General features: G+C 40.9%; 1 protein-coding gene across 1 annotated transcript in view; it reads left to right on the top strand.

Annotated features, from left to right (window-relative positions):
• Positions 1-17,344, top strand: part of SNTB2 (syntrophin beta 2) — a 106,469-nt gene extending 89,125 nt beyond the window's left edge. The window contains exons 5-7 of the mRNA XM_035024892.1: positions 287-483; positions 11,545-11,729; positions 13,972-17,344. Coding sequence (XP_034880783.1) covers positions 287-483; positions 11,545-11,729; positions 13,972-14,064 — 475 coding nt within the window. The 3' untranslated portion in view covers positions 14,065-17,344. The remainder of the gene's footprint in view (positions 1-286; positions 484-11,544; positions 11,730-13,971) is intronic.
• The last annotated feature ends 6,093 nt before the right edge of the window (positions 17,345-23,437 follow it).

Here is a 23,437-nt window from a genome sequence, read left to right as displayed (position 1 = left end):
TTTTTTTTTTTTGACATGCACAGCCTTTTCAGAGCATAAAAAGGCCAATGGAAAATTTGGCCTTAGCTCATCCAGCCCAGTGTTCTGCCTGTGACTCAAGGGGTCATTTTGTGGGAAAACAGAATGGTATATACTTCAAAGACTATAATATTGTTTTGAAACGTACTTTTCCAAAAACTACAGATGGCTTTTATAACTCTCTGCTTATTTATCAGCATAAATTGCTGACATTTTCCTATACCAGTACATTAATTACTTTTGATCTTTGCCCTCTTTGTGGTCCTAGGTTGGTTCATTCTGGCTCCGGATGTCGATCACCCTCACTTGGATCTGACCTTACCTTTGCTACCAGAACAGGCTCTCGGCAGGGCATTGAGATGCATCTCTTCAGGGTGGAGACACATCGGGATCTGTCAACCTGGACCAGGATACTTGTTCAGGGTTGCCATGCTGCTGCTGAGCTAATTAAGGAAGTCTCTCTAGGTATAGATCCTGACATACCATTTCTTATTTATTTATTTGTTTGTTTGTTTGTTTGTTTATCAGAGAGATAGAGAGCACAAGTAGGCAGAGAGGCAGGCAGAGGGAGAAGGGGAAGCAGACTCTCCACTGAGCAGGGAGCCCGATGCGGGGCTTGATCCCAGGACTCCGGGATCATGACCTGAGCCGAAGGCAGCCGCTTAACCGACTGAGCCACCCAGGTGCCCCCTGACATACCATTTCTAATAGTAATTACATGGAAATGTTATATTTTGTTTTGAAGTAAAAACCAGGGACGTCTGCGTGGCTGAGTTGGTTGAGCATTTCATCTTGATTTCAGCTCAGGTCATGATCACGGGGTCCTGAGATCGAGACCCACGTTGGGCTCTGCGCTGGGTGTGGAGACTGCTTGGGATTTTCCCTCTCCCTCTTCCTCTGCCCCTCCCACTTATGCCCTCTCTCTCTCTCAAATAAATAAATAAATCTTAATAAAAAGGGGCATCTGGGTGGCTCATTCCGTTGAGCATCTGCCTTCCACTCAGGTCACGATCCCTGGGTCCTGGGATCGAGCCATGCATTGAACTCCCTGCTTGGCAGTGAGTCTGCTTCTCCCTCTCTCTCTGCCTGCCACTCCCCTTGCTTATTCTCTCTCTTTCTGTGTCAAATGAATAAATAAAATATGTTTTTTTAAATCTTTTTTTTTTTTTTAATATTTTATTTATTTGAAGAGACACAGCGAGAGAGGGAACAGAAGCAGGGGGAGTGGGAGAGGGAGAAGCAGGCTTCCCGTGGAGCAGGGAGCCTGGTGTGGGGCTCGATGCCAGGACCCTGGGATCATGACCCGAGCCGAAGGCAGACGCTTAATGACTGAGCCACCCAGGAGCCCGTTTTTTACATCTTAAAAAAAATAATAAAGTGAAAACCGTTATCGTATGGGCCAGATTCAAAAATATTCTTTTTTTTTTTTTTTTAAAGATTTTATTTATTTGACACAGAGAGAGACACAGCGAGAGAGGGAACACAAGCAGGGGAAGTGGGAGAGGGAGAAGAAGGCTTCCTGCAGAGCAGGGAGCCTGATGCGGGGCTCGATCCCAGGACCCTGGGATCATGACCTGAGCCGAAGACAGATGCTTAACGACTGAGCCACCCAGGTGCCCCCAGACTCAAAAATATTCTAAAATATGGCAGCTTAAAATGATCATGATGGAAGAACCTGGTTTTTCTGTTTCAGTAGTAAAGTTTTCCTAAGCCTTGTATATGGCTGCGTCCTAACATCCTATGTACAGCATGGCAGTTTTGTTGTTCATCATTTTAATCTGTATGTGATAGTGTAAGGACTCATTTACTAAGTACTAGATGCACTAACCCTCTAGTTCAGAAGATTTAGAGTCTAAGATGTGGAGAGACACTCTTAAAATGTGGGCATCTGGCAAGGCTTATGGCTATAGAAAAATAAGAATAATTTTGAGTATAGGAATTTGTTTTCAAAAGTTTGAAAATGTGTGCCCAGTACTTACTGAATGAAATAAGCATCTAAAGAAGCCTGGTGGTGTGTTTTCATTGTTGAAGCGCCCTCTTGTGGCTAGTCTATATGGGCTTCATTTGTATATGTTTGTGTGTATGTACATGTATATATATGTATAGATATTTCCAGATTGCTTTGCATCTTAACAAGAACAAAGAATAGTCAAAATGAAGGCACAGAGTTTCTAATATGATTTGAATGAATTTTATTATCTTGGTTCCAAGTCAGTTTACTTTTGTTCCTGTTTTCTATGTATTTTATTTTATAAACACTTTTTTTTTTTTTAAAGATTTTATTTATTTATTTGAGACAGAGAGAATGAGAGAGAGAGAGCACATGAGAGGGGGGAGGGTCAGAGGGAGAAGCAGACTCCCTGCAGAGCAGGGAGCCCGATGCGGGACTCGATCTAGGGACTCCAGGATCATGACCTGAGCCAAAAGCAGTCGCTCAACCAACTGAGCCACCCAGGCGCCCTATTTTATAAACAGTTTTATAGAATTTTATAAAAAGAGAAAATGTTTAAAGAGCAGAGTGTCTTACAATTTACCTTTCTTTCCGTTGCTTCTGGAAAGTGAGGGATCTCCATGGCTTTAGAACTGCATAGGCAGCATTTCCGTGGGTCATATTCTAACACTGGCAAGGGACAGTGTTTTAAATGTTGTCAAAATGACATAATTCTTCAATTCTTTAGTAATTGCTTGATATTTTCCTTACAACCACAGTGATGATTCAAGCAGTGACACCAATGACTAGTAAGACCCCACCTTGGATTTCTACCAAAGCCACCATATCCACACTGTCTTTCTCACTTGGGTGTTTCCCGCCCATTTTCTTTATGAAGTGATTGGTGACCACATTAAGGGCTGTGAGGCTCTGGTTTTACTCTTGGCCACAGAATATGCTTTCAGGGTTGTGTCCTCAATGTGAAGGTCTGCAGTGCCCTGTGTTCCTTTGGGGAGCCCCGGAACATTCATTAGGCCCTTTACTGGCATCTGAGATCACCATATCTTCTTTAAGAATCCAAAGAGAAGGGCAACTGGTGGCTCAGATGGTTAAGCGTCTGCCTTCAGCTCAGATCTTGATCCCAGGGTCCTGGGATCAAACCCCCATCGGGCTCCCTGCTCAGCAGGGAGTCTGCTTCTCCCTCTCCCACTGCCCCTCCCCCCTGTTTGTGCATGCTCTCTCTCTCAAATAAATAAATAAAATCTTTAAAAAAAAAAAAAAAGAATCCACAGAGATATGTTTCCCAAAACAAAGAATGCAACTTAGATTTTTAACATTTTTTAGTTTCATGTTGCTGCTTTGGTGTCTGGCAGCTAAACTTCTGGCAGGAAACAAAAATCTGTCCAGTCCCTGGCTCACAGTTGTTTAAATACAGATGGCTTGAGGAGAGAGAGAGAGAGAATAAGGATTGGTTGGGTCCTTATACTTTAAAATAGACAAAAGAAACATTTTTTGGTAATTTTGAACTTTTTAATTCTCATTTACAGCTATATTTTAATATTACCTTGATAGTACTTTCATTTCCACAATTCATGTCAACTGATGTACTTACTAATCACTTACTGTGTATTTAGAACTCTGCCACATGTGTTAAACTGGCTGAAGGTAAACTGCTTTGATGAGAGCCAGAATTCCTTTAAAATGTGTTTGTGTGTGTTTGTGTGTGTGTGTGTGTGTGTGTGCGCACGCACCTAATCTATTATGTCTTTTTTTTTTTAAGATTTTATTTATTTATTTGACAGAGAAAGATACAGTGAGAGAGGGGACACAAGCAGGGGGAGCGGGAGAGGGAGAAGCAGGCCTCCTGCTGAGCAGGGAGCCCGATGTGGGGCTCGATCCCAGGACCGTGGGATCATGACCTGAGCCGAAGGCAGGCGCTTAACAACTGAGCCACCCAGGCGCCCCTATTATGTCTTAATATGTGTATGCTTAATGTGCATATCCACATTCACATATATACACACATTCATACATAAGCAAGCATGTCCTTCAGACGCATGTTACCACTTTGTGTTAAATTATTGGGAGATACAGGGGCGCCTGGGTGGCTCAGTCGTTAAGCGTCTGCCTTCGGCTCAGGTCGTGATCCCAGGGTCCTGGGATCGAGCCCCGCATCGGGCTCCCTGCTCCGCAGGAAGCCTGCTTCTCCCTCTCCCACTCCTGCTGCTTGTGTTCCCTCTCTCGCTGTATCTCTCTCTGCCAAATAAATAAAAAAATCTTAAAAAAAAAAATTATTGGGAGATACAGAAAGGTTACTATAATTATGGGGGCGCCTGGGTAGCTCAGTTGGTTAAGCAACTGCCTTTGGCTCAGGTCATGATCCCAGGCTGCATTGGGCTCCCTGCTCAGTGGGGAGCCTGCTTCTCCCTCTCCTGCTCCCCTGCTTATTCTCTCTCTCTCTGTCTAATAAATAAATAAAATATTTAAAAATAATAAAATAAAACTATAATTATGGCACATTGTACTACCTATTCAGATATCCATGGCCTAAAGAATGTTAGGAAGTTGACAAAAAGAAATCATTTAAGCTCTGTTTCTTTCTCTTACGTGTTTTGGTTGTGGTTTACTCATTTATTTATTTTTTGTATAGTTTAATCATTTAGAAAAATTTCAGTGACTACCTGTAAGATTTTGCTAGTGAATGCAATACATGAACTTCATAATGTTCATTTAGTTTTAAAGTTTTATTAGATTACAGTAGAATTGATCTGTGATCCTTCCAGTACACAAGGACTTTTTCCTTTTAGCAAATATGAACCTCAAGATCACTAGGCAGAGAATGCAGTTAATTCCCTTTGGTATATAAAACCATTTTCCATTTGTTACAGGAATTCAAAATATGAAAATACATATATGTATATAATTGAACTTTAATAAGTATGTTTTTAAAGGCTAATTTCATCATACCAATTACCAAACTACTACAATTTTTAAATCAAACAAGAACTTTATGAAGATAGTTCGTGTTTCTGTAGTTTTGATGTTATAAAGGCTAAGAAGTAGTAGATATAGGAGGAGTTGCATTAGTAAATATGTAGAAAATCTGCAAGAGGAGAAGAAAAATGAACATTTTAAAGTATTTATACTGTTAACATATATGACGAGTTTGCTTTTACCATGTTCTCAATTTTGTAAAATTCTCTTGAATTTGTATTCATCTACTGGACAAATATGGATTGAGTATATACTCTGTACTGTTGCTGGCTGTACTGAAATAGATACAGTAGACATAGCCCCTGCCTTTGAAGTAGGAAGGACAGAAGCAGAAAGAATAATGAGTACTTATCAGGGTTGTTACAAGTCATAAGTTGAATGCATGTTTCCTCTGATCCTAACACACACACTTCTTTTTTTTTTTTTTTTTTTTAAAGATTTTATTTATTTGACAGACAGAGACACAGCGAGAGAGGGAACACAAGCAGGGGGAGTGGGAGAGGGAGAAGCAGGCTTCCCGCGGAGCAGGGAGCCCGATGTGGGCTTGATCCCAGGACCCTGAGATCATGACCTGAGCCGAAGGAAGACGCTTAACGACCGAGCCACCCAGGCACCCCTAACACACACACTTCTAAGCCAAGTTTTATTACCTCTATTTTTAAGATGAAAGAACTGGGGTTAATGTGGCGAGGGCTTGAATTGGGTCTTTTCTGACTCCAAAACCAGTGCCTTAGGCCCCTGATATTCCCCCTCTAAATGACTCATTCTTATGCCCAGATTAAACTCCTAGAAGACATGTATACAGTATCAGTTTCTCTTAATTCATTAAATCAACAAATATTTATTGAGTGTTTTATTACTTAAAAGTGCTGTGCTTTGTAATGAGAGAAATAAAAATGAATAAGACCTAGTTCATGCCTTTGAGCAAATACCTATAAGAAAGGAACATAGTGCCATGTTCTTTGTAACCCTGGGCATGATCAGCCCATTGATTATACTTGATAGACTGGCATTTTTTTATGTGTAGGAACAGAGAATGTAGCTCTAGCCTTTCTCTGAGAGAGTCCTTGGCAGTCAGGCCAGGTTGAACCTACAAAGCTCAGTCCCTTCTGGGTTTTTCTGGAAGACCCAGAGGAGCCCAAGGTGGCACAGTCCTGCAGCTACTGAAGGAAAGGTCTTGCTGGAAATACTGCAACCCTCCAGAGCCCTCATACCAAGTAACTTTCCCCAGAGCAGCAGAAACAGGATTTGCCACAGAGCATTTCTTTGACATTAGGATCTTTGTCCTTCAGGATACACTGGTAATCTCCAGTAGTCTCTCATTTAAAAAGATACAAAGTAAAAAAAAATTAAAAATTTAAAAATAAAATAAATAAAAAGACACAAAGTAGAAACCATGGGATATATTTACCAGCATTTATCTTGATGTAACACAATAAATTTACTAATGAGCCTTTTTTCCTCTTGGCTTTATTAAGTTTTTTTACTACTGGAAAGGTGCTTAGAAAGTTATCTTTTTTTTTTTTTAAGGTTTTATTTATTTATTTGACAGAGAGAGAGAGAGCACAAGCAGGGGTTGCTGCAGGCAGAGGGAGAGGGAGAAGCAGACTCCCTGCTGAGCAGGGAGCCCGACGTGGGACTCGATCCCAGGACCCTGGGATCACGACCTGAGCTGAAGGCAGCCGCTTAGCTGACTGAGCCACCCAGGTGCCCCTAGAAAGTTATCTTTAACATATGTCATTGTACTCAGCAATATCCCATAGTTTGAAAAAGCCAGTGTCTCCCCAACTTAGCAGATTGTGAGGTAGTAGCCAGAGCACTTGAAGGAAAACTAAGGCGGGTGGGGACCGTAAGCATCATGGAAGCCATAGGAAGAAGGAAAGGAATGGCCAGTAGGGTTAAATGTATCAGTTAGGATGGTTTAGGCTGAAATTAACAGAAAATCCCCTCTAAAACTAGATTAAACATTGAAGAAATGTAGTATCTACATAAAAGAAAGAGCAAGAATAAAAGGTGAGGGGACGCCTGGGTGGCTCAGTCGGTTAAGCTTCTGCCTTCCGCTCAGGTCACGATCTCAGGGTCCTGGAATCGAGTCCCGCGTCGGGCTCTCTGCTCAGCGGGAGGCCTGCTTCTCCCTCTGCCTGCCGCTGCCCTGCTTGTGCTCTCTCTCTCTCTGACCAAATAAATAAATAAAATCTTAAAAAAAAAAAAAAAGAATAAAAGGTGAGGGGTGGTCTTCCCTTCCCAACTGTATTTCTTTTTAATCTGAGTGAGCCACTTTGGTTCATGTGTACACTTTGGACCAGCAACAGTCACCAGGGGAAAGCTGTGCTCTGATTGGCTCATGGTCTATCCACCCTTGAAGTTGAGATCACCTTCTTTGAAACACATGAGGAAAGAGTGTAGAAACTTGAATAAAATTGGGGTTTGGCTGTAAAGGAAGAATGGAGAAATAGAAACTGGGTAGACAGCTGACAATGAGTACTTAACAAGTATCAAGATAAGAGCTAAAGAAGCTGGTTGGATTCAGCAACATGGAGATAATTATTGGTGCCCTTGGGGAAAGACGCTCAGTGGTGTAATGGCTGTGGCCGACTGTAGAGGGCTGAGGATTGAATGGGAAGTAAAACATGGATAAACTGACTAAAGACAGCTCCTTTTAAAAAAAGAAAGAGGGAGGCTCCTGGCTGGCTCAGTTGGTAGAGATCAACTCCTGATCTCCGGGTTATAAATTTGAGCCCCACATTGCGTGTAGAGAGTACTTAAAAATAAAATCTTTTTAAAAAGAGAGAGAGATGGGGCGCCTGGGTGGCTTAGTCGTTAAGCGTCTGCCTTCGGCTCAGGTCATGATCCCAGGGTCCTGGGATCGAGCCCCGTGTGAGGCTCCTTGCTCAACGAGAAGCCTGCTTCTCCTCCCTCTCCCACTCCCCCTGCTTGTGTTCCCTCTCTCACTGTGTCTCTCTGTCAAATAAATAAATAAAATCTTTTAAAAGAGAGAGAGAGAGAGGGAAGGTGAGGAATTGAGTAACGGCACTTCTTCTAATAAGGAGAGATTTGAACATCTAAAAACATTAATGGGGGAGATCTAGTTTAAAGGGAAATGTTGAGGGGCACCTGGGTGGCTTAGTCAGTTGCTCATCTGATTTGTTTTTAAGATTTTATTTATTTGAAAGAGAAAGAGTGCACACATAAGTTGGGAGTGGCAGAGGGAGAGGGAGAAGCCGACTTCCCTCTGAGCAGGGAGCCCAACACAGGGCTCCATCCCAGGACCCTGAGATCATGACCTGAGCCAAAGGCAGATGTTTAACTGACTGAGCCCCAAGCGCCCTGAGCGTCTGACTCTCGATTTCGGCTCAGGTCGTGATATGGGTCGTGAGATCGAACCCCATGATAGGTTCCATGCTGGGTGTGGGTCTGCTTAAGATTCTCTCTCTCTCCCTCTCCCTCTGCCCCTTCTCCCCCACATGAACCCAGACTCTCTCTAAAAAGAAAGAAAGAATGAAAGAAAGAAAAAATAATTGAGTGTAATAATTGAACCTTAAACATGAAGTCAGAGAATTTTATAATGCAGATTATTAATGATACAGGGATATTCTTCTCAGAGAACTTTGTTCAGAATGATTGAGCTTGGATGAGAGTACATGTGGTAAACTGGAGATTCCTTGTTTTAGGCGATTGGTGTGCATGGCAGCCTTCCCCCCACCTCCTTTCACCCCATCCCTGATCACCACCTTGTCCCTGACCCCTATTCCAGGTCGTGGGTGGGTTATAAATGAAGTCTCAGGGATGAGATGAACTTAGAGAAGAGATGAGGCTGTCTGTTTTATATATTACTTGGTAATAAAATTTTCCAAAAAACCCTGAAAGCTTATTAGATTTTTAGATGAGTTAAAATGTCATGATTAACTAATTCTGGTGTATAGTATACCCTCAACAAAGTGGCCATCGTTATACTTGTCATTGTTACTTAGCCCCAGAGAATTAGCACCTCTAATTTTTCAGTTTTTCAGTTCCCCAGAATTAGTCTCCTCCCTCTCCTCTATCTTCCCATAGTGTCTTGTCCGTTTCCCTAGTATAGGACCTAGTTCATTCTTCTGTATCAATATTTCCTTTTCTTTCTCTCTCTCTTGTCTGAATAGGAACCATCTTTTATTTAACTCTGTATCTCCCAGAACCTAACACATAATATAACATGTAACTATGTGTCTGGCACATTATAAGTGCTCAAAACAATGGTTTCTCGGGGCGCCTGGGTGGCTCAGTGGGTTGAGTGTCCAACTCTTGGTTTCAGCTCAGGTCATGCTCTCGGGGTCTTGAGACTGAGCCCCATGTTGGGCTTCACGTTCAACGGGGGGAGTCTGCTTGAGATTCTTTGTCTCCCTCTCCCTCTGCCCCTCCCCCTGCTCTCTCTTCCTCTAAAATAAATCTTAAAAGCAAAACAATGATTTCTCCAGTGTAGATTGTTTCTGATGACCCATCAGTCATCCCTGCTGCCCTGTGAGAGCAGATTATTTATTTATTTATTTTAAGATTTTATTTATTTATTTGAGAGAGAGTGAGAGAGAGCATGAGAGGGGAGAGGGTCAGAGGGAGAAGCAGACTCCCCACTGAGCGGGGAGCCCGATGCGGGACTCGATCCCGGGACTCCGGGATCACGACCTGAGCTGAAGGCAGTCGCTTAACCGACTGAGCCACCCAGGCCCACGAAAGGATTTTAGTTGAATCAGGGGTTAATGGCTTGCCTTTGCTAGCTGCAGTCACCTGTTCTTGCCCCACGAATGACACACCTGCAGGCAGAAATACTCACCCACCTTCATGGCACCTTCTGTAGCCAGTGCTTCAAGAATTTGAGCAGATCCTTGTTCTTTGAGCTTCTATTTTCTAGACTAGAAGTGACCCCTCTCTTCTCATCAGGTCTCACTACCCTTGACTACACGATAGCTTCAGGGATGTTAACAGAATAAAACTGTACCCTACTTGCTTTGATTGGGATCTGTCTGTTCTTCCTCCAAACCCTTAGCCATTTATTCTGAGATGATTGCATTGAATTACTTTCTACAGGTAGTTAGTTTTATCCATGTTTCCCCCCGTGGGTTTTTTCCTGAGAATAACTAATATTCAAAGTCTTTTTTCCAAAATCCCCTTTTTGAGTAGCGCCGCCAATATTTGTCTGTTATTCTTTTTCCTTCTTTCTTTTTTTTTTTTTTAAGATTTTATTTATTTACTTGACAGAGAGAGAGAGACAGCGAGAGAGGGAACACAAGCAGGGGGAGTGGGAGAGGGAGAAGCAGGCTTCCCGCTGAGCCAGGAGCCCGATGTGGGGCTCAATCCCAGGACCCTGGGATCATGACCTGCGCCGAAGGCAGACGCTTAATGACTGAGCCATCCCGGCTCCCCTTTCCTTATTTCTTAAACACAAAGCTGTCTTAACTAATTGAATGTTTTTGCTAAGTGCAGTGAAAGAATACACTGATTGGTCTGGAGGATTTGCTTGTTTGGAAGCTACTTTTAGTGACCAAGCATAGCGTGACTCTTTTAGGTGATTTGAAGTTATCTCTCAAAGGGCTTTGTTAATTCCCGGGTGTCAGAGGGCCTCAAACTTGTAGCCCCTGTACTAACAACAAAACTGTGCTCAGATGTTAGTGGAACAGAAACTTCACCAGTCTTGAGAAAAGACGTGTGTCAGTCTTGATGATCACATTTTTTTCCCTGTCAATTCAGATCAATCCTTTGAATTTTATCTTTGATAGGACTGATAGTATGACTTTTGCTACCTATAGCCTTTACCTTTGATAATAAACATTACCTTTATCCTCTTCCCAAATACCAACCAAACCGTGTGACTGCCCCTAAAAGGCGTCTCTGCCTTCTCTCCTTTGGTAGTTCTTTCTTCTTGCCCACTTGAAACCTTTCTCTACTTCACTGCCTATCCAGTTTGACCTATTCTTTAGGGCCTATCTGATGTACCATCTCCTCCAGGAAACTTTTCCTTGATTTTGGCCTTATTCACGCTAGTGTGTTTAGTCGTGCTCTATACATTCTACCTAACACGGTTAGGGATTTCATGTTTATGCCTGTTCATTTATGAAGTCCTCGAGAGCGGGGACCATGCCTCTTACCTCTCCAATACCACGCACAGCCTACTCTCAGCACAAGTGTTTAATTGATACTCATTGAATTGAACTGAATCAGATCAGATGTCTTAGAGAGCTATTGTCATCTCTTTCTCATCTCAGTCAAGATGTTGACCGAAGCAACCAGAACAAAACTTACTTTAGGGAGGTCCAAATAAGTTAGGTATCACACATTCTCAAGAAAAGGTTCTTTTTCCTTTGTTGAAGTCAGAAGAATCCTTTTCCACTTGATAACTGCAGTGGTAACTTTATTTTTTATTTTATTTTTTTTAAGATTTTGTTTATTTATTCGAAAGAGAGAGAGCATGAGCAGGGGGGAGGGGGAGAAGCAGACTCCTTCCTGAGCAGGAAGCCAGATGTGGGGCTCGATTCCAAGACCCCGGGATCATGACCTGAGCCAAAGGCAGTCGCTTAACTGACTGAGCCACCCAGGTGCCATTAATGATGGTTTTTGCTTGTCTCCAATAGGCTGCACGCTAAATGGCCAAGAGGTAAGATTCACTGTCCACTATGAAAATGGGTTCACTATCTCCAAGGAAAATGGAGGTTCCAGCAGCATACTGTATCGCTACCCCTTTGAAAGGCTGAAAATGTCTGCTGATGATGGCATCAGAAATCTGTACCTGGATTTTGGTGGTCCTGAGGGAGAACTGGTAAGAGTGTTTCTGGGAACCAGGTTTACTCTAATAGGTATTTTCTTTCTTTCTCATTGCTTCTTACCTTTTGTATAGAAAATTATGGACTAATAGTCCATTTGGAGTCAGGAAATTGTTCTTCGGTTTTCAAGATGTATTGGGATGGGGTTTGGGATGTATGTGTGTATGTGTTTTTCTTTTCCCCACATTAGGAACTCATTCCTTTTTAAAAAGTTTTGTTTGAATGGTAGAAAGAAAAAATGGATAGCCCTTTTAAGAAATAGGCTTTTATCAAATATAAGCTATAAAATACAAAAGCTGGTAAACTTTAATAAATAAATTCTATCCATTACTATTAATAGTTGGTTGAGATGAGTTAAAAGTGATAGAATGACTTGGTTACTACAGAAATTCTGCTGATCAGAAAAAAAAGATACAGAGCTATCTTCACACAGCCATCTTTTTTTTTTTTTTTTTAATCTCCTTGTTTTTTAAGGAAAGATCAGCAGGAATTCATGATTTCCCCTAGGGAACCACAGAAGTGTGTCAGGTGTACTTCAGAAATCATAAATTATGACAGATAAAGGAGTAAAATAATGCCTTTTCTGTCTTATCAGTTTTGAGCCAATAGTTCAAGTATTATACATGAAATATTTTGTCTATTGACACAATCACCATAGGTGGAAATTTGCAAAACAGAATCTTGACATTTTATTACTGAAAGAGATCTGAGAGATATTAACCTCCAAATAAGAAATCATGTCTAGAAATCTCATTTTTAATGAAGAACCGTTAGGAGACTTTGGTTGGGCCATGGACCAGAGCTTTTCAAAAGCCTGAAGCACCCATTTGCAAGGACGTGGATGGAACTAGAGGGTATTATGCTAAGCGAATTAAGTCAATCAGAGAAAGACAATTACCATATGCTCTCACTCATATGTGGAATTTAAGAAACAAAACAGAGGATCATGGGGGAAGGGAGGGAAAAATAAGACAAAGTCAGGCGGGAGACAAACCCTAAGACAGTCTTAATCATGGGAAACAGGGTTGCTGGAGGGAAGATGGGTGGGGGGATGGGGTAGCGGGGTGATGGACATTGGGGAGAGCATGTGATGTGATAAGCACTGGGTATTATATAAGACTGATGAATCACTGAACTCTACCTCTGAAACTAACAATAAACTATATGTTAATTAATTGAATTTAAATTAAAAAAAAAAAAGAAATGGGAAACACATTCCTCAGAAGGCCAGAAGGAAGTATACTCTGAAGCATCAAATCACTGATTTCCCACCCAAAGGTCTTTGATTAGATCAGGGAGTGTTTTAAGGGCCTCAAGAATCCAATAAGCACTTTAAAATCATTTGGATTTAAGCATTGTATCTGTATCTCTGGTATATTTGACCTTGCTGGGAAATAAAGATATGTGCATATTTAAAAAAAAAGCCTGAAGCATTAGTCAGAGTTAAATACTTCTATTAAATTAACTTCTGTTAAATTCACCAGTTACTAATAGCAGTTGTCATTTAGCAAGCTATGTCTTAGATTATTCCTGGCTATATAGTTTTAATCCCTGCTTTATATTTAATATATACAAAGTTTAATGATGAAATTCGTGCTCTGTAACTTATATTTTGAATAAAGTTATATTTTTCTTTAAAAGGCATAGTTAACTATGTCCTATTCCTGGTTTCTGCATCAGTGCCAATGACTGACGAATCACTTCACTCACGCAGCCTGATGGCAGGTCTCCTTGTTCACCTGGTGTCAGCTGTCCAGATAGAGGCCTGAGCTTAGGAAGCTATGACTAGCCCTCCTAACTAGCCTCAGGAGTTGTCATTCCCACCACAAACCTATGAAAGATACCAAAAATCATACCCATCCATAGTCACATTCAGCTGAGTTCACTGTGATCCGCCGCTGGGAATATAATCATAATTAACAGTCTCCATATAGGGTATTCCTCTTTCTTTTCCATCTTCTACTGTTTAGTTCTCCCTACCAGGCACGGTGGAATCCAGCACCCCACCACTTTTCTCCTAACTGTGACATGGAGGCTCACACTAGTGTGTCATTACTACATGGAATGACCTTACTTCAGAGAATACTTTGCATTTGTAGCTTTAAGTTCCTGAGAGACGTTTCCATAAATCCAGCACCTTCTTAATACACATTCTTTCTAAAAAGTAGAACATCACATCCAAATTTGTTTATTTTGTGTCTGTGTATGGTAGTGATAATTCTTATGCTTTCCCCACAGACCATGGACCTTCACTCTTGTCCGAAGCCGATCGTTTTTGTATTGCACACGTTCTTGTCAGCCAAAGTCACTCGCATGGGACTGCTCGTATGAGCAGCACAAAATCAGAAAAGAGTCATGAATGTCACAAGAAGTATTTCCACCTCAAAAAAAAAAAAAAAAGCACAAAAAGAAAGCTCTTTGCTCTCCCCTCCAGCACAGTGCCTTGACAAGGACCTGCAGATCACTGCTGACCAGTAACCGTGTTTAAAGAAGAGCCTGCCTTTCACAAGCTACCTTGGCCAGAAATTCTAGGACTCTAATAAGTTCCAAACGAAGCTGTTGATTTATTGCCTCATTTCCTAATGTGGTTTCTAAGTCACTAGGTTTATTTCCCCTATGAAGAAGGATGGCTCATTGTGGGTTTTTTGTTTTTTGTTTTTTTGGACATAATCAAATATCCAATTTTTTTGGACATAATCAAATATCCAAGAGTTGTTTTCATTTTCTTCCTACAGGATTCGTTCCAAGCTTAGCCTTGACATCTTGCTTAGTTCAACCATCTCTTGCCACATGCTAGTTTACAGCCACCTGTGCTTGGCCATTCTAGATAGGTCGGATGTGGTCTTGGAGCTTACTGTCACATAATCCTTCCACCCTAGGAAGTCCTTGAATTTCACACCAAAGCGTTCTCCCATCTGTCCTGGCTCTCCTGCATCCCACCCTGGCCATCACTTTCCTACCGCATCACGAGCTTTGCCACTCATAAGTGCTAACTTTAGGACTTAGAACTTGTGAAATTTGATTTGCCTTGCCTTCCACTCCCTTTCTAGTGGCGACCAAGTTGGAAACCACTGATTTGAAAGAAGAGGTTTGCTTGTTTTAGATTTTTCTGATTTATCTTTGGTAGGAGCCAGGTGATAAGATTTCTTTTAAAAGAAAATCCTCATTTTAGCCTAAGCCATTTTTTATTGCTTACCAAATGTGCCTTTGGTTAGGGTTAGTGGAGCTTTATTAGTCACTATTTGAATAACTGGATATCACTGCCGTTCCAGGGAGAGCATCCATCTTAGTTTTGAGGAATAGTCTTTGAGATGGGTTTCCTTAGGAGTATCTTTTCTAGTGGGCAGATCTCATTGAGGAAGATAAATCTTGGAGAGCCCACTTGTTTAAAGAGTAGGCTCTGTAAAGCCAGCTCTTCAGCACAAACATCCGGTGGAGTTGCCTTGGGCTTTGTGGGCCCATGCTGGATCCTGGCCCTTTTGTCCTCTCCCTTTGTGGCAGCAGAGTGGCATGGATAGGCAGCTGCTAATTCAAGACTCACTGTTGGCTTAGTAATGCATTCTACAGTGGGCGGGTGACGAGACCACGGAACAGCTACCTGGATTTTGCTAAGCATTGCCAGATGTCATCATTATGACTTAGTAGCAGTAAGATTGCTGGTTTTGTGGTATCAAAGAATCACACTCAGCTTGTTTTTCCTAATTATGAAGGAGGTGTATATCTGAAAACATTTAAAATAGGATAATAGCTATATAAAATGTCAAGATTACTGCAGTCCCCAGATCTGAAAGAAAAGGGAATATTGACTTGAATGTTCTCTGAAGAAAAGTCTAGGAATAGTTCTCACTTACTAGATTTATTAGGAGTACTATAAGAGGATGTGAGCACTTCAGAGAGTGGAGGAGGGTAGCACTCCATATAGGGAGGAAAAACCCCACAACCATAAATACAAAACATGAGCTGTTTGGTGTGAGTGCAGACTGACCTAGGTGGGACATTTGAAAGAGCAGACTCATGAGCAGAGAGTTTGAGTTAGACATTGTAACCCCACTGTCTTTCTTCTGCCCATAAGTCAGTCCTCCTTCCCTTTGTACAGTGAGATTAACCACACGCAGGGGCTGGGGAGAGAGAACTGATAACTGTTCTTCCCCCAGCTACAGTTCCAAAAATAAATGACTTGATCCACTTAAAACTGGAAATTGGAATCTAGACTAGAATATGTCTTTCAAGAACTTTTTTTATGTTTTAAAGATTCATAAACCTATGTTTGGTTTCATCTGAAGTAAATTTGCAAGGGAAGAAAAAAAATATCTTGAAGGTCCAGCTGTGATTTCTGGAAGCAGAATTTCAACACCTAATACCGTCAGATAAGGGAGCTTAGACACTCTTTGCAGTGAGAGCATTATTAACCTGAAAGGTTGCACAATGCAGTCACAGATTTTGCAACAAAGCCATGTGGTTGAGGTTTTCTTGGTTAGTGTGAAAGGCTAAGCCACTGAGAAATTTTTCAGGCAGAACTTCTGAGCCCCCGTGCTCATCAGTTACATGAAAAAGATCTCTAAAAAAGGTGTGATAAACATGTGAGAAGGAGAAGGTAAAGTGTGTGAGCCATTTTGGCTCATTTTGTTCAAGCTTGGTTTTTTAAATCTTTTGAGTCTTAATGTGAAATGAAAATGTGTGGGAGATTTCCTTTGACCACTAGCACCCCCAAGAGCAAGAGCCCTTAAGCTGCTTGTGTAACATCAACAGCTTTCCAATCATGGGTGACCAGCTTGTTCTTCAATTAAGTGTGTTTATGGAATTTTCAAACCACAAATGAAGTGCTTTTTATGAATAGGACAGCCTTGATAAATATGTATTTTGTATTAAGATGCCAAAATATGGCAAATTATTTTAACTAAAAATGGGCATTTGGGGTATTTCACACCTTTTATAGAACAGCTTAACTTGTCATTTCTTTTTCATTTTGAATTAGGAAAATTGCTGAGAATGTTGTGGGCTTCCATGTATAGAATGGAAAAGAAGCTGCAGAGTAGTATCCACCTCATCCCAATGGACCCAATTCCTGTGCCCTCAACTACCCCCCAGACCTGGGGCTTAGACATCTTTCCATATTCCACACAGATGTCTACAAGTAGCCAATTGGCATGTGAAAATTCTTCCTCCTCATTCCCTAAAATTTCTCCCTTTCCTCTCGAAAGAAAGAACCAATGAAAGAAAGAAAGAAAGAAAAGGCTCAGTTATTCTTTTTCTGAAAAAGGTAAGCCCTTTCATGAATTTATCAAACAAACCTTACCTGGAAATTAATATCTAATATTTTATATGAAGAAATACTTTAATGTATGTTTATACAGTATTTATTAGATACTTATAACTGTAAACTCACCTACCTAGTAGACAGTTACAGATTAAATATTGGGACATGTACAAGCAATCAAAAATATTACTTTAAATGTCATTCACCTCTTTTAAAGCCGTGTTTTAGCACTTTTTAGGCTAGGTAAAGTCTGATAGTGCCTGTTTTTATCAGCTGTACCCTCACAAACGTTGTTATGGAACATTATTGGATGGCAGGAGAGATTGAATTATTTATTTCTTATATTTTTATAAGTGGAAAAATTTAACCAACAAATGATTAAAGTTGTCACTGATTATTTGTTTTCCTAATTTATCTTCCTAAGCAGAATGGTAACAAAGCTTTTTTCAGCTGATTATATGCACTTAGCTAATAAACCAAAATTTATTCTTTAAAAAAATTAAACTGTGTGGAATCTGGACAAGATTATGTTTTTCCCAGAAAAAGTTTTCACTGTAAATGGTTTTGATGGACAAAAGTGTGACCACTTCTGAGAAAAGGTTACAATGGATTTTTTTTTTTTAATTTTGTGAGATCCTCCAGGTCTTCTTGTTTAATTTATGTGCATGTGGTTATATTTGTATGTTTTCAAAAACATGGAAGAATCTCCATGTTTTTAACGCAAATTATATTGTAAGCTGCTATGCAAATTCTATTAAAAGCCCTACCTACTTAAAAGTTAAACATTTTTGAAGATTTCAGGGAAGACCTGTAGACTTAAGCACTTTCTCTGCTTTTTTGTATCTTATCTTGGACACTTACGCTGAACTTTGTTCTTATTATTTTCACTGGTTATAAGCTATTGATTGTACATAATATTGAAACTATCCAAATATCCAGCATACATTTCCCTGTCACTGCCATCCATCATTGACACCCTGAATGAATGGCTGGGTGGAAAGCCAAAGGTCATCTTTTTTCAATTGCTAATGAAGACGTAAAATGCCAGGTCTCTTTGGTCTCAAAGCAGATTGCTCTAGTCAGATCAAGTATCTATGTAAGGAAAAGAGAATTCTTTAAATTTGGGATTCCGCTAGGGGCGCCTGGGGGCTCAGTCCTTAAACGTCTGCTCAGGTCATGATCCCAGGGTCCTGGGTTGGAGCCCCATGTCGGGCTCCCTGCTCAGCAGAGAGCCTGCTTCTCCCTCTCCCGCTCCCCCTGCTTGTGTTCCTGCTCTCGCTGTGTCTCTGTCAAATAAATAAATAAAATCTTAAAAAAAAGAAAAGAAAATTTGGGATTCTGCTTAAACTTTAAGTTTAAGTTGAATTTGACCATAATCATATTCACTCTTTTTGTATGTATATCTCTATCAGGTCTATAATGTACCAGGTGGTATTATATTATATTCTGTCTTAAGTTTGGAAATCTCAGTTAAATTTAAATTGTTATTGTGGCTTTTTTATTCCCCCTCCTGAAGATGAAAGCAGAGGAATCTGCCATTTGCTACTGTTCTCTCTCTCTCCCAAGATTGCTTGGTAATCTAGAATTCTTTTACTTTCTACATACTGTCTAAAAACTGACAGCAGCAGTCTCTCCCCTCCCTCCTTTTTTAAAGCTGTCTCCTTCCCTGTGCTGAGTATATAGACAATAAATGTGTGATGGCAGACAATTATAAAGTAATTATGTTGTGTATCAGGATTATGTGTTTTTGAGCAATATAGCTACTCCTATCACGTAATGATAAGTGAAATTTATGCTGGAAATAGACTGCTTAGTGGCAGATTTGAAACCATTTCTCTAAAAAAAAAATAGATCTGTTAGATCAATGATAACAGATTCATTCTATCAAAGGATAGAATTTCAAGTTAAAATAAGGTACCAAAAATAGGTTCATAGAGCACACCTGTACATCTATTGTTTGTTGTTGTTGTTTTTTTTACAGTAGCTAAACTACCAACTAGAAGAATGGTTTTTATGTATTAACTCAACAAAATATTTTAATAAGATTTCTTCTTTTGTTTCAAAACTGATAAACTTGAGCTTAATCTCTTGCCACCTCTATTCTTCCCACTTCAGGTGACTGAACCAAAGCAGACTTAAGTTTTGAAAGTGAATCTACATTTCGTGTGATTCATAAATAATGCCATTTGCAAATGATCCTTGCTCTCTAATGAACATTTGGCTATATTCAAAAAAAACCTACCCTCCGAACTGTAATCCTTGAATTGCTCCAAAATAGATTGGTTGAAACTAAAAAGCTATAATAGAGAAACGATGCTTTATTATATTGTAAGATTAGCTACCCTGGTAGATTCCTAGTACCTTCCTCATTTCTGTTGTTATCTTACCTCCATGCTATTTACACAAATGCTTTGTTTTAGTGTCCCTCTTTATCCCAGTCACATATTATACCCTTGGAACCTGAGCGCTCTGTCACCTCTTCCAAAGTGATAGAAGTCTCTTGTGAATAGACAAAATGTTCTTTGGGGGCCTGGAGGAACTCTGAAACTGCAAGGCTAATTAATGACATATTAATTCAAGTATTGTTTCATCTAATAAGCATTTATTAGGTATTCTGAAGGGTCCAAAAGAAAGTTCCTGCCCTCAAGTAGCACATAATCCATTATTTCTCATTTACACCATGCCATCTATCAATCAATCAGTGGTTAAGTAACTAACCACTTCATACTTTTACCAAAGTACCTCTGCAGTTCTGCTCCCCTGGCTGACTGGAAAACGTTTAAAATGATGCTTGGTCTTTGGTGCATGCCGACATGAAAGAACTCCAAGCACATTTAAGTAGGTCAGTCTTTTTATTATGCTTAATTTTTTTAATGCAAAATTAGACTTTTTGGCTCAGTTGGTGGGGCATGCGACTCTTAATCTTGGGGTTGTGAGTTTGAGCTCCATGTTCGTTGTAGAGATTACTTAAAAATCTTTTTTAAAAAATCAGACTTTAGTTTGGGAAGAACAGTGTAGAATATCCCTAGGAATAAATTACAACAACAACAAAAGCTCTTTTGCCCAAAGTGGATCAACAAGAAAGTCTTTTTAAAGAAATGCTTTTTAAACTATAAAATAGCAAAACTGAATGTATATTTCATCTACACCTATTTCTAAATTGTGCTGATGCATGCATTTCCACACTTACACCCTTTAAACATCTCATTTGCTGAAAGTCCTTATCCATGGTAAAAGCAACATTTGTCTGTAATGGTGTGTCAAAATGAAGATATTTTAAACCTAGCAAAATTCCACTTATTCTAGAACACTCTGACACTCAAACTCAATAAAAAGGACACCTAAAGGAAACAAGGAAGGCTAGTTGAATTTTTCCATAATTTTCATACAGTGACAGCCCCCTCCCATCCATCTTGCCTTCCATTTATTACTAGGGTCAGTTTTTAAGGCAGCATCCTTCATCATACCCAGAAAGTACCTCAGTCATCTGTGATTGGAATGGCACAGGGCACACAGTAACGTGGGCTCCTTCCCCTTTGTTTTCCAGCGTCCCTAAGTAGTGCACACAAATTAGGTCCTGCCTTCAGTGTGTCCTCCTTTAAATCTACGCTTTGACAATCAGGTGCTAATGATTCTATGTTACTGGAACCAGAACATAAGTATTGTCGTGTGTCTGTTCCTTCTAGATTGGCAGAAGTGCTTTCCTTCCATCTTAGTCCTGTTCGAGAGGATACCAGTTGTGTTTTTCACCTGTTTTGTGAATTGCTAAAATTTGGGGGAGAGGAAATGATTTCAACTAAGTTTTGGGTTTCGCACAATCATCAATCTCAGTGATATTCTTCACACCTGTAGCAAGTCTGCCCTGATTACAAGAACCGATTTTAGTTTTGTAATTTTTTTCTCCAGCATAAGACTCCAGTATTATGTTTACAATCTGTTGGATGTGTTCAGCATGGTAAGACCTTGGTGCCCAAAGAATCTGTTTCCCTTTTGGTACCAGACCCAAGATCTTCTAGAAGATAATGTGGCAAACCACTACCTATGAAGGCCTATTTTGGCTAATCTGTGGGCAAATTCTGATTATACCCCCTTGTATGTATTTTGTTCCACACAACTTTCACTTTTGTTAAGTATTAAGTCTTCGAAATCTAGAATAATTCTTCTACAAGAAATTAAAAGAATGTGATATTCTGGTTTTTTCTTCTTTGAGAACCCTGTATTTAAACAAGACTTCTTTTTAAGTGTTGTTTAAAATTTAGTTTTCAAATCTTCTGGTATCACCAGACTACCAAATCAAAACTTATGGCATAAAACAGGGCAGTATTTGTGTTCTTAAGAATTAAAAAAAGCTTTATGTGTACTCTATAAATATAAATGCATAAACAACACTTCCCCTTGAGTTGCACATCAACATACAGCATTGTACATTACAATGAAAATTTGTAACTTAAGGATATTATATATATAAATACATATATACCTTTGTAACCTTTATACTGTAAATAAAAAAAATGCTTTTAGACTTGTATTTTTTCTTTTATTTTTACGTTAAAATGGTTTCAAACCATTTTGAAAATTTCAGGAGCAGTACAAAGATCTCCTACATCCATCCTCTTCACCCAAGTTTCCCAGTTGTTCACATTTTACATTTGTTCCGTTTTCCCCTCCTGTCTTTCTCTGACATGTTGCTCTATCACCCTTAAGTCCTCAGTGTGTCCTACCAAACACAATGACGCTCTCCTGCACTGTTGCCATTCAGCCCTCCCCCCACCGGGACATCAACCCCGGCCCAACACTACCAACCACCCAAGCCACAGACCCCATTCACGTGATGCCAGTCGTCCCAGCAAGTCTCCTTTTCACTTCCAGCACAGGAGCCTCTCCAGTACCACATGTGGTGTTCATCTCTTCTGGTGTCATTTTTAAGCAGATGTAGGGCAACTCCAAACTCTTAAAAACCTAGTTTGGGTTGTACTTCCACCACTGACTTTCACCAACAGGAGCTTAATCATTGGGTCCATCTGAGCTTTATTATACTTTGAGTGACACGGAGGAGGGGAGATGGTTTCTCAGGAATCGTATCAGGAATCATCAGTGTTCCATGCGTTCGGGTGTCAGTCTCTTTGCATGAGATTTCGCCGTGGCCCTACCTCTCCAAACTGTTACTCACCTGAACTTAGTTTTTGTTGCTCTTCTTCCACACTCCTCTTGGCCCCCACTTCCTTAACAAAATTGTTAAGAACCCACTGCTTGGCAGGAGCCCAGAATGCTGGCATTCGTACGGTCTGATTTTACTGGGTTGTATTGGCTAAGCAGAATTGACTCGCTGGTCCAAGCGCAGGTTCCCGACACGCGCCGCATTGCCAGCATCAGCCGAATCCAGTCTGGGAAAGTGCGGTGCAGGAAGGCACCAATGGAACCGTGTATTTGCAAGTCAATGACTTTCTACCTGAAGTGTGGGCGCTCCAATGTGTGGGAGCTGAGAATCTGGTTTCTGCTCTAGCGAGAAAGTTAGAATATGAAGTTCTTGATCTGATTCGGATTTACAAAGCCTAAGCATGCTCCATGTGCCAGCCCACAAATCCTGTTTAGTACCTTCATTTCCCCTTTCTCCCCTCCACGGACCCCCCCGCCCCCCACCACCACCAGCAATGGCAACACGACTGCAGAACTGAGGGCTTCTCAGAGTCTGGTTTCAAGCTATCCTCCAAGGAGAGTGTCAGCAACGGGCAACCAAGTGAGGTGGGGAGGAGATCCCCATTGCCTGCCATCAGAAGCGGCTGCTCAGTATAGAGCTTCTCTCCGGGACGGGGAGCTTCCTCTGGGAAGCTGTGCTTTGTCAGCGGGGCTGATGTCTGTACTGACAGCTCACCAAAGACAGAAGCTAAGCCACGAGTCGCAAGAAAGCCGAATAAGCAGAACAAAGAGACAGCGGACACAGCCAGGGGATCTCAAACCCAGCCCTCGCCGTGTGCTGAATTGTGCCTCACCAAATTCACGGGCCAAGCCCAACCCTCCCACATCTCACAAGGTGACTGTATTTGGTGATAGGCCCTTTAAAGAGGCAATTCAGTTACAATGAGGCCGTTAGGGTGGGCCCTTGGCCAATCTGACTGGTGTCCTTGGAAAAAAAAGGGCAGCTTGGACAGAGATAAGGTGTGCATGCGCACGCAGGAAAGACCCAGTGAGGACACAGCAAAAGCATGGCCATCTGTAAGCCAAGAGGCCTCAGAAGAAACCAACCCTGCTAACACCTTGATCTTGGACTTCCAGCCTCCAGAACTGTGGAGACAATTAATTTCTATTGTGTCAGCGCCCCCCCTTCTGTGATGACAGCCCTAGCAGACTAACCCAGCCCTCCTTAACTGCAGGGTCTTCCGACTCGTACAGCCCAGCCAGTGTGTGGGTTTAATCTGCTCTCGACTCGGCCTCACTCTCATCCACCGG

This window comes from Mirounga leonina, unplaced genomic scaffold (assembly GCF_011800145.1).
Source record: "Mirounga leonina isolate KUSES-001 unplaced genomic scaffold, KU_Mleo_1.0 Mir_180, whole genome shotgun sequence".
NCBI lineage: Eukaryota > Metazoa > Chordata > Mammalia > Carnivora > Phocidae > Mirounga > Mirounga leonina.
The sequence above is the reverse complement of the archived record's forward strand: the minus strand, read 5'-3'. Positions and strand labels throughout refer to the sequence as shown.